The sequence below is a fragment of the Lynx canadensis genome, chromosome A2 (genome assembly GCF_007474595.2).
Source record: "Lynx canadensis isolate LIC74 chromosome A2, mLynCan4.pri.v2, whole genome shotgun sequence".
Taxonomy (NCBI): Eukaryota; Metazoa; Chordata; class Mammalia; order Carnivora; family Felidae; genus Lynx; species Lynx canadensis.
In genome coordinates this window covers 57,371,993-57,383,401 of record NC_044304.2, presented here as the reverse complement: position 1 = coordinate 57,383,401, position 11,409 = coordinate 57,371,993, and the positions used below count along the sequence as shown (strand labels likewise).

Here is an 11,409-nt window from a genome sequence, read left to right as displayed (position 1 = left end):
TGTAACTCCTACAGAGCCCAACTCCAAAGTCACTGCCTTAGGGAAATTGCCCAATTCCCCTCTCGACCCAGATTGTGCTGGGTACTCTCCTGTAAATACTCAGAGAACCCTGTCCCTTTTCTTCATGGGGTTTTGTCACAGTTTGTGATTATGAATTTGTATTTGATCATCTGTCCTCCATAAGAACCACCTCTACCTCATCCATCATTGTGTCCTTAGTGCCTAATATAGCATGGGATGCAAAATAGATTTAAAAAAAGAAGTTTAAAAGAGCATTCATTCCACCACTCTGTTCGATGGTTACATAGTCCACTTTACCTCTGTGGCCTTAAGTGTTCTAACATGTAAAATGCAGCCAACACTTGCCATGCAAACTTGGTCTAAGGAGCAAATCCACTATTTTTCAATGAATAAAAAGCACCTGATAAAGGACTATCCTCAGAGTTAATAAGTTACGAGACTGTCACCAGAACAAACAAAATGTTCACAGTCCCTGCTTTATTTTCATTTAGCCACACACGCTTTTAAAAAAAACAAACATACACTTACAAAATACCCAAACATCAGGAATTAGAGCAAAAAACAAGGGGCTTTGGGCTGAAACAATACCCTAGGTTTCAGAACAAAACAAAATCAATCACTACTGAAAATTTCTTTGTTCAAAACACAAAAATATTTTGTTTTTAATGGGATTTAAAGTGTTTTTGTTTCGTTTTGTTTTTGAAAAAAGGAACCCTTTAAGGACAAAAACTAAGTTTCTTGTATTGCCTGCAGCAGGGCCTGGCTTCACTTCCTTGAAGGCCTTTTGTAAAATACAGATGCCAGCATTCAGTGGTCTTGATGATCACCTCCCCCTCTTCGCCCCCAACCTGTCATCTGAAAGTGCAGCGCCCCAGGCCCACCCTGATGACGATGGGGCTACAGAGCATCTAGGATGTGGTCGATCTTGGTGACCAGCTCCTGCCGCTTTCCAGAGATGAGCTTCTCATTCTCAATGTATGTGTCTTTCTTGAGCTTGCCGGCCACCAGCCGCTCAGCTTCCACCGCAGACTTCAGCACGAGCTCCTTGACCTGTGCATCCAGCTTCTGCATCTCGCTTACCTGGCCGAGGCAAGAGCAAGGCAGAGCTTGAGAAGGGTCCTCCCACCCTCCCTCAGCAGGGCCACCACCTCCCATGCCTACAGACCCTGGAGGCCCAGGGCAGACGGGCTGGCTATGGAAGGAGACAGGCCTGGCTTCAAATGCCAGCTCCACTCTCTACTCCTTCAAGATCCGACCCTGAGTGTCAGCTGTAGAGGAGAGTTGTGAGGATCAAGTGGGAACAGATGGGTCACCCCCTGGCACGGTGCCAGGGACACAGCAGGTACTCGAGGTACACTCCTCCTCTTCCCTCTGGCTGGCCAAATCAGGTCCAGGGATTCAGTTAGACAAGACCAATGGCAGCGATATGGCAGAGAGACTGAATGTGATCTCACGGTCACAATCATTCAACACGACAGTTATGTAGTGAGCCACAGTCCCAGGCACACTTCGAGGCTCTGGAAAAGAGCAGCAAGGACAGACTGGGCATCTCGCCTTTGCAAAGCTGCCAGGTACTCCTTGAGCACATAAAGAAAAGCTTCAGAAAGAGGGAGGAGCCATGAAGAACACAGCAAGGAGACTGCGTGCTGGGGAGCGGCATGTGGAGAGGGGGATTGTGGGACACTAGGAGGGGCACCTCTGGCAGGGAGGGAGACTCGTCTTCATTTACAGCCAACAAGAACTCACTCACAAAGCTTGTCCCAGGCACGGTTCTCAGCACTTGACGTGCACTAACTCATTTCACACTCACAACACTGAGAGGTAAGTACTAAGACATGAAGAACGGAGACACAGAAATTAGGTAACTTGCCCAGGTTTACAAAGCCTGAATCAGAGCCCGAATTCAAATGCGTGATTCTAAGTCTAGGTTCTTCTCAGCACACGCGAGCGGCCTGGAGCCTTGCCCAGGCTGGTCTCCAGCAGAGGAAGCAGCCACTCTCCATGCCGGCCATGTGGACAGACAGTGAAGTGGAGGCTAGAAGAGCTTTCTGATCCCAGCCCACAACCAACACCCCCAAACTTCTTGTTCCACTGTGAGGGTTGGCACCACAGGACCAGCCAGCGGTGAGCGGGAGCTGCCTGGTGTGTGCTCTACACAGAGCAGCCCCACGGTGCTCTAGCAGGTGGGGGACAATCCCTGGAAGTGTGACCAGGCAGGCAGAGAGCCGAGTGACTCCGGCATGGCAGACACTTACTTTGTCGCACAGGTCAGAGCCCTCTGTCTTCAGCCTGGACTGCAGCAATGCAATCTCACTGGTCAGGGCCTTGTGCTCTGTCTCCAGGCTCTTCTTGCCGCTGTTGAGGGTGGACACGTCCCGGGACTGCTTGTACCTATTGATGGTCTCATCAAAGTGACGGTAGAGACCTATTCTCTTATTGACCAGGGTCAAGACTTGCTCTGTGATGCAAGCCACCTTCATCCTGGCCTCTGCGGCCGGATCCTGTGGGGGAGACATTGTGCATGACAACATCCAGGCCTGAGTCTGCCCCAACCTTCACCTTCCAAAAAGCACCCACCACCAGCTGTGCAAACAAGAAAAACCATCTGAATCAAACCTTTGCTGACATTAAATCCACTCCAGTTCCGCAAAGGGCAGGACTGGGGACATGAGAATGAAGGAGACATTCACTTCAAAGTCCGGCAGGGCATACAGAGGGATGTGAAAAAAGATACTAATGCCAGAATACACCATGAAAGGGACAGGTGTGGTCCCAGGTGAAGAAAGAGAAGTCTCAATGCAAGTCAGGGAAGGCTTTCAGGACATTTATTATGTCTCTCTCCTTAAAACCTCCAAGAGTTTCCCAAGGCCCAAAGAATAAAGCCCAAGCTCTTTATCCTGCTATTCATGACCCTTTAGATGCGGCCCTACATACTTTCCAGCATTCTCTCTCACCATGAGTCTACTTCAAAAGTCCTAACTTGGTAGCTCAAAGGCTGAATCTGGTCTACAAATGGTTCATCTGGCCCACGATTATTTTTTTCTCAATGAATTATCAAAGCTTTAAGACAGGGAAATGTATACATAAGAAACTGATCGAATAAACTGACCCATTCATTCAACGAAGTACTCTGCAGCTATACAAAAAATAAAAAATTTTTTTTAAAAAAGGAGGAAGCTCTCTATGAACTGGTATGGGTAATTCTCAGAATGTGTTTAGTGAAAAAAAGAGGTACAGAAAATATGTACTAGTGCATGCTTTGTGCAAGAAAGAAGAAATGAGAATTAAAACATCTGCTTATTTTTGCCAGATAAATCAGGGAGGATACCCAGAGACTGATGAAATTGGTTATCCACAAGGCAGGGTTTTACAAATTCATAACCAAAATTAAATACTTAACAGTGACAGAGAGGGAAACTACAGCAAAATTCAAACAAATAAATGAACTTAGTTATATTTCAAATGAGTTAATACAGGAAAACTAAGCCAATTACCTTGGGAACACAGTACTTTGATAAGACGTTCTCAGTCTAAAGACAAAAAGAACTACTAACGAATCCTGGGACTCTACTTGGTAGATCTGGTGTTTGTGGCAGCATGACTGCAGCAATTCTGAAACTATTTTGTGTGTTTACACAATTCAACAAATGAATAAATATATTAATGTTGGGATCCAGGAGAGAAGGAAACATGGTGGAATGAGGGAGTACGGCAAGAACCCTGTGGCTTCAGAATGGAGTGAACATCGGTGTTAACTGCTATTTTAAATACGTTTCTCCCCTGGCTCTGTCTGCTGAAAGGCCCAGACCCAGTGATACTCCAAAAGCAATGATCACACCTAGCTCACAGATCATAGTCCCCACGTACCATTCCACACTAAAAGGAACCAGGGCTGCCTGGAGAAAGTGCAGGATATGCCTGGAACATGCTGTTGTGCCTGACAATAAGGAAGTGCTCAAAAAAATGATGAGACAAGAAAAAAAGTCCAATCAGGAACAATTAGAGCATCAAAGGAAGTAGTGCCAGTGGACAGCAGCCCATAGAATAAGGTAAGGCGCAAGTCGACACAAGCAACTAGCCAACCAGGAAGAAAAGCCTTCCCTACAGCACAGTGCCCGCAAAAGGAATCACAGTTTCTCAACCACCACATAACAGACTCAGACAAGAATCAATGGTAAATGCTCTAATGGGTGAATGTATATGAGGGTATTTACATAGCCTCAAACAAATCATATATTAATTGCAAAGAGAAAAACAGTAACTTTAACATGAAGAAATCAGGCAGACATCAACTTAGCCCAATAAGGAGAGTTAACATCCCCAGCACTGGGACCAGCTGACATCAGGTACCCCTGATGTGATGTGCCGCAGACACAGCAGCACTTAAGTGCATTCCTACCAAAAATGCAGGGCCTGAATTTAATCAGGGAGAAACATACGATACACCTAAGGGACGTCCTACCAAACTGGTCTCTACACGCCAAATACGTCATGGTCATTAAAGACAAAGAGAGGCGGTGGAGCTGTTCCAGGTTAAAGGAGTCTAAGGAAATGTGACAACTAAATGCAACGTATGATCCTCAGCTGGATTCTGGAGGAAGAAAAACAATTGCTAAAAATGTCACCGTCACTGGGACCATCAGCCAAATCTGAACAGAGCTTGCATGCTGGTTAACAGTGTTATGGCAATGTAACATTTCCTCAATTTGATCATCATACTGTGGTTCTATTAAGAGAATACCCTTGGGGCGCCTGAGTGGCGCAGTCGGTTAAGCGTCCAACTTCAGCCAGGTCACGATCTCGCGGTCCGTGAGTTCGAGCCCCGCGTCAGGCTCTGGGCTGATGGCTCAGAGCCTGGAGCCTGTTTCCGATTCTGTGTCTCCCTCTCTCTCTGCCCCTCCCCCGTTCATGCTCTGTCTCTCTCTGTCCCAAAAAAAATAAACGTTGGAAAAAAAAAATTAAAAAAAAAAAAAAAAAAAAGAGAATACCCTTGTCCCTAAGCTACACGCACACTTAAGTACTCAAGGAGGGGAAGGATAAAAACGTCTGCAACTTACTCTCGAATGGCCCAGGAAAAATAATTATATATAAAGAGACAGGCCAACGTTAATTGCTAGGTCTAGGTAAAGAGTATACAAGTTATTTTTACTACACTTGCAAAATTTCCCTAACAGTGGAATTATTTTAAAGCAAAGTTTAAGAAAAACAAAAGCAGGGGCACCTGGCTGGCTTAGTCAGTGGAACATGTGACTCTTAATCTCAGGGTTGTGAGTTGAAACCCCATGTTGGGTGGAGCCTACTTAAAATAAAATTTAATATATATATAAAAAAAATCAGCTTTTAAACTTAAAAAAACAGGGCTATTTTGTAATAAAACCTAGACTCAGCCCTTCCGTCTGACAAGATTTGCTAGTAGCTGCCTCACTGGGCAGCCTCACCAGTCTATGGACCAGCCAGATCAACATCTTTGCTGCCCCTCATGGGTTCCACTCAAGCCCTTCCTGTTGTCGCACAAACTGTTCTGAATGCCCTTCTCCGCCTTCTCTGCCTGTCACCGCCTCAGGGTAGTCCCACCACCGAAACACATACCTCCAGCTGCCCTGTTTCCACAGTACTCACCCGTCAGTAGCACCTGGCTCATTTAACACAGCGCGCTGTGATCGCAGTAAGAACAAGGTGTCTCTTTTCATGGTAAGGGTTAGCAGAGGCCACAGGCAGGGACAAGGCTTCTGGGGGACAGGGTTCTGCCTTGAACTTGTTCAAAGGACTGGTGCTCAGAAAAGCTAATGAAACACATGACCAAGGGTGCAAGATGACTAGCAAATGTAGGGGGAAAGCCAAAGGGTACCTTTGTGATGGAGAAGTCCAGCCTGACATAGATGATGACGGTGAAGAACAAGATGTAGAACGCAGCCACCACCAGCAGCGGCTCCTGCAGCATTAGCACCTTGTTGAATGTGTAGTGGACCTAGAAGAGAGAACGAGGAAGACGGGCTCTGATAGTCTGCATGGACGCTGGGGACAACACAGGGGCCTCAGCAGGCCAATGATCACCCAGGCTGCCCCACCTACCCACAGAGGGGACTGTGCTCAAACCCCTACAGCCCAAGGAAGGAAAGATAAAGACAGCAAGTCCCTGGCCCCCAGGACCTCACACTCTGAGGAGGAAGGCCCAGAAGGCAGAACTGTGGAGCCACTTACCACGATGTCCTGAATGTGCTGTTCCACCAGATTTTTCTTATAGGCAACAATCACAGGGCGGCCAAATGTGTCCAGGTAGGTGTAGTGCAGCTCATCTGGGGCACGGCTGATTTCATAGGGACTGTCAACTTGGATGTTCCTGGACGCAGGTAGGAATGAAATACAGCCTTAGACAAACTGCACTGATCTACGTACGAGGTTTATTTAGGGTTGGAGAATTCTAAGGCTCAAGAGGCCTTTCAGGGTCATGAAGTTCACACTCCACTCTGCTCCCCTCCCGGCACCAGGGACCACCAGACCTCCCGAGACAGCTAACCCACTGCCAGAAAACCCTGAGTATCAGACCACTTTCCTGCCAAGGCAACAACCATCCCCCTGCACCTTGTACTCGCTAGTCCTCGCCAGTGCTGGCCAACCCCTCGGAGTCACATAGCCCACACAGCCCTCCTGCTCATTCCACCCAACAAGAGCCTCGCCGGGACTTGAAGAGGCCCCTGAGAAGTTACTTCGAAGTACCTTCTCTTCACATGACTGAGAACTTCTTATAAGGTATAGTGGGACAGGCCCTGTTTTTGTCTGCCTGGATCCATTCTCCCTCCTCCAGGCTCTCACACTCTAGTTTTGCTAAAACTCCCCATCCCCCATGGAATGTCTTCCACAGCAGGAACAATCAAGGTGACTCTCTCTGGTGATCAGAGTGGACACATGACCTGAGAGGCCAAGCAGATGCTCCCCTTTGAAATGAACCCAGAGCAAAGTGACACAAATATGCACATAGGTATTTGTCACTCATGCCAAGGGCGGGTCCCCTGTGAACATCCATCATCCATGGATGGATCCATCCACCCGGTTTCCACCAACTGGATTCCCAGAGACTCTCTGGATCTGCAACTTACGCTGCCATTTTATTAGAGATGCCTTACCCTTCAAATGCAGTCCTTTCTGCTTCAACCGGCCAACGACTGCCTACCGTTTTACGCACAGAACCCTAATACACCACCAGGACCGCCCTTTCTGAACCTGGTCTGATGGGCCCGGGATAAAACAGAGCCATTACTCCATTGCTTTTTTTTTTTTTTTTTTTAATTTTTTTAATGTTTATTATTTATTTTTGAGAGAGATAGAAAGACAGAGTGCAAGCAGGGGAGGAGCAGAGAGAGAGGGAGACACAGAATCCGAAGCAGGCTCCAGGCTCTGAGCTGACAGCACAGAGCACAACGTGGGGCGTGAACCCACGAAATGTGAGATCATGACCCGAGCCGAAGTCACATGCTTAACCGACTGAGCCACCCAGGCGCCCCCACTGCTCTTCTTTTTTATAGTAACACAGCACAAGCGCTACCTGGCTGTCCTGACTCTGCATTTTGTCCTCTTATAGATCATCCCATCCCCTCTGGAGGCTGCACCTGTCACACACAGGGACTCTGTTTGGGGAATAGGTTTCGTAAACAGGGGCACCTGGGTGGCTCAGTCGGTTAATCGTCCAACTCTGACTTCAGCTCAGGTCATGATCTCACAGTGCATCGGGCTCAATGCTATCAATGCAGAGCCCACTTCAGATTTTCTGTCGCCCCCCCCCACCTCCCCCCCGCCTCTTCCTCACTTGCACTCTCTCAAAATAAATACATCTTTAAAAAAAAAGAAAGAGGGGCGCCTGGGTGGCGCAGTTGGTTAAGCGTCCGACTTCAGCCAAGGTCACGATCTCGCGGTCTGGGAGTTCGAGCCCCGCGTCAGGCTCTGGGCTGATGGCTCAGAGCCTGGAGCCTGTTTCCAATTCTGTGTCTCCCTCTCTCTCTGCCCCTCCCCCGTTCATGCTCTGTCTCTCTCTGTCCCAAAAATAAATAAACGTTGAAAAAAAAAAATTTTTTTTAAAGAAAAAGAAAGAAAGTCCCTACAGGCCTCTCAGTCAAAGGTATGTACTGAGCACCTATTCTACACCCCTAGGACACAGTTTCCCCTTGAAGTACCACAAGGCCACCACCAGAGAAATGGGAAGCCGAGGAAAGGAACAGTCACACTCACTTGGCCCCCTCAGGCAAGATGATCTTCACTGTCAGAGAATCTATCACTTGCTCATCAAACACATGGTCCACAAACCTCATCTTCAGTGCATACTGGTCACCTGAAGAAAGAGCAAATACACGCAGTGATGTGAAAAACAGAGAAAATGGCACAGGAGCTAGAGGGATGCAGAGGGTATGGACGCTCTCATCTTCCAGAGAGGAATGAACAGATGCCATCTGAAGTTAATGGACGAGGAGACTCTGGGAGACAGAGGTGTGGTGGCAGCATGGTTTTGGGTCTTCACCGATTTCTACAGAAAGAGCAACAAGATGGCAAAACCAAAACCCCACGGAACATACTTACAACAAAACTGGATAAACTAGGGATCTCCACAAACCCCAAAACACAGAGGAATCACAAAACACCAACAGTCACACAACCTGCACATTATTAGTAAGGCCACCAGTGTCTGTAGAGGACGAAGAAGGAACCAACAGGGCAAGTGACAGACCTGAGAAGAGAAGAGCCCCAAACAAGACATATTCACTAGAGAGCGAAGCAGGCCAACTGGAGAAGAGCGGCCAGAGCTCTGAGTCCTCCTCCCCCAGTCCCACATAGCAGAGAGCAAAATGGGCCCACAGACCTGCCGGTCTAGAGGCATCTAGCCCCTGAGAACTTGGAAAAGCCATCAGAGCTCCCCTCCAAGGACAGCACCATACACGGAGGAAAACAAAATCAAGCCTAACAGGAACAACAGAGCTACAGGACACCGAGCCAGGGCAGGCTCCGAAAGCAAGCCACCATTTTTCATACTACATTAAATCAAATGTGCAGTTACGATACTTCGTCTTAATTGCTCACATTAAAAATGAGCAACAGGGGGCGCTGGGCTGGCTCAGTCAGAAGAGCATGCCACTCCTGATCTCGGGGTCGTGAGTTCGAGCCCCACACTGGGTACAGAGATTACTTAACTGAATAAATAAATAAATAAAAGAAAACCTTTAGAGGAAAAAATGAGCAACAAAAAAGGATAAGGGTGTCCCTCAGTCTTAGAGTAAGTTATGTTTTTAAAAATTACTAAAAAAGACAACATCCCTACAGAAAATGAAAACATGCCAGAAATACATGCCACAAAACTAATCAAAACTGTTCCTGCTTCTTAAAAACAGGCTAATGTTAAAGGTATTCTAAAAATGACACAAGTCATGAAAAAGTAATATAAACAAGAATTCTAGAAATTCAGAAATGACAACTCAGAAAAAAATTTAGGAAATAACTTTTAGAAATTAAAAAAACTGTCTTAGAAATGAAGGCAAAGCTAGAAAGAACAGGAGTGAATAAACACAACAGGTAATGTCTTCTAATAAATCAAAAGTAAAAGGAAGCAAAGTTTTCAATGAAGGAAAGATTCAAGAGAAATTGCCAAATATTAAAAGCAGGCAAAGACTCTGGGGCGCCTGGGTGGCTCAGTCGGTTAAGCAGCCGATTTCGGCTCAGGTCACAATCTCACGGTCCGTGAGTTCAAGCCCTGCATCGGGCTCTGGGCTGACCGCTCAGAGCCTGGAGCCTGTTTCAGATTCTGTGTCTCCCTCTCTCTCTGCCCCTCCCCCGTTCATGCTCTGTCTCTGTCTCAAAAATAAATAAATGTTAAAAAAAAAAAAATTTTTTTTTTAAATAAAAAAAAACAGGCAAAGACTCAACATAAAAATAATCGGGAGCGCCAAAGGAAAAAACTTACAAAAAGGTTTAAAACTGTAAGTTGAAAAACCATAATGCAGACCCAAGAAGAGCAACCCAGAGCAACCACTGCCAAGATGTGTTCTAGTAGAAGTATTAGGATTTTTTTTTTAATGTTTACTTTCAAGAGACAAAGCGTAAGCAGGGTGGGGCAGAGAGAGAGGGCGACATTGAATCTGAAGTAGGCTCCAGGCTCCGAGCTATCAGCACAGAGCCCAACACGAGGCTTGAACCCACAAACCATGAAATCATGACCTGAGCCAAAGTCAAGACGCTTAACTGACGGAGCCACCCAGACGCCCCAAAAGTATTAGATTCTAAAGAAAGAATCCCTTTCAATATTTAAGACTTAGAAGGGAAGTGACTCACAGAGGGGAAAAATTAAATCATCAGACTTTGACAGCAACACTTTATACCAATAAGAGTGTAACACATGTAAGATACTCTAGGAAAGATGTGTAAGCCAAGGATTTTATATTCATCAAAGTGACTCACATGCACAAAAGGCACAACCTGTTAACATGTAAGAACTCATTCCTACCAGCCCTTCCTAAGGAATCTACTAGAGAATGAGCTTCAGATCATCAAAATGAATAGAGACCTATCAGTCGATGTAAAAACTGACATGGTGAGCATTAACTACACTTACTGCAGAGCTAAGACCAGAGTTAAAAGTGGGGAGGTATGCTGTGTAACAGCTATTTGTTCTGATGATATATACATAGTATACATGCAGCACACCAAAAAATGGGGTAGAGGGGCACCAGAGTGGCTCAGTCAGTTGAGCATCCAACTTCGGCTCAGGTCATGACCTTATGGTTTGGGAGTTCGAGCCCCATATTGGGCTGGCTGCGGTTAGTTAGCACAGAGCCCACTTTGGATCCTCTGTCCCCTTCTCTCTCTGCCCCTCTCCCATCTGCTTTCTCCCTCTCTTTCTCTCTCAAAAATAATAAACATTTAAAAACTTAAAAAAAAAAATGGGGCAGAATGGGGAGAGGATATTCCAAAAATAAATAAATAAACTAACTCTTTTCAGTAACCATATTGGAAGTGGCAGTGTGATCGTTTTTATTCTGAGACTGTTGTGTAGCAGGTGTGGCATAAAACAATTGTAGAATGCTCTAATTCTGTCACCTTCTCTGTCCTTCAGAACAAGAATTCTCAGTATGGAACTAAGTACAGATATAACAGGAACAAAATCCCTATAGCTCATACTATTAAGTAACTATAAAACTTCATAGTTTTGTTTATACAAAGACATAATATATATTTAACTCTATTAACTGAAAAGGCCTAGAAAATTTTTTTTTAAGTTTATTTATTTTTGAGAGAGAGAGCAAGCGAGCATGCACATAAGTGGGGGAGGAGCAGAGAGATGGGGGAAAGAGAGAATCCCAAGCAGGCTGCACACTGTCAGCATGGAGCCCAACGTAGGGCTTGAACTCA

The 11,409-nt window shown here is 46.0% G+C and overlaps 1 protein-coding gene across 1 annotated transcript in view; it reads right to left on the bottom strand.

Annotated features, from left to right (window-relative positions):
- Window positions 1–478: 478 nt before the first annotated feature.
- Window positions 479–11,409, bottom strand: part of RPN1 (ribophorin I) — a 30,403-nt gene continuing 19,472 nt past the window's right edge. Inside the window, exons 6-10 of the mRNA XM_030307533.1 lie at window positions 8,245–8,344; window positions 6,223–6,361; window positions 5,870–5,989; window positions 2,277–2,522; window positions 479–1,101 (exon numbers count right to left, since the gene is read on the bottom strand). Of these exons, the coding sequence (XP_030163393.1) occupies window positions 919–1,101; window positions 2,277–2,522; window positions 5,870–5,989; window positions 6,223–6,361; window positions 8,245–8,344 (788 nt within the window). The 3' untranslated portion in view covers window positions 479–918. The remainder of the gene's footprint in view (window positions 1,102–2,276; window positions 2,523–5,869; window positions 5,990–6,222; window positions 6,362–8,244; window positions 8,345–11,409) is intronic.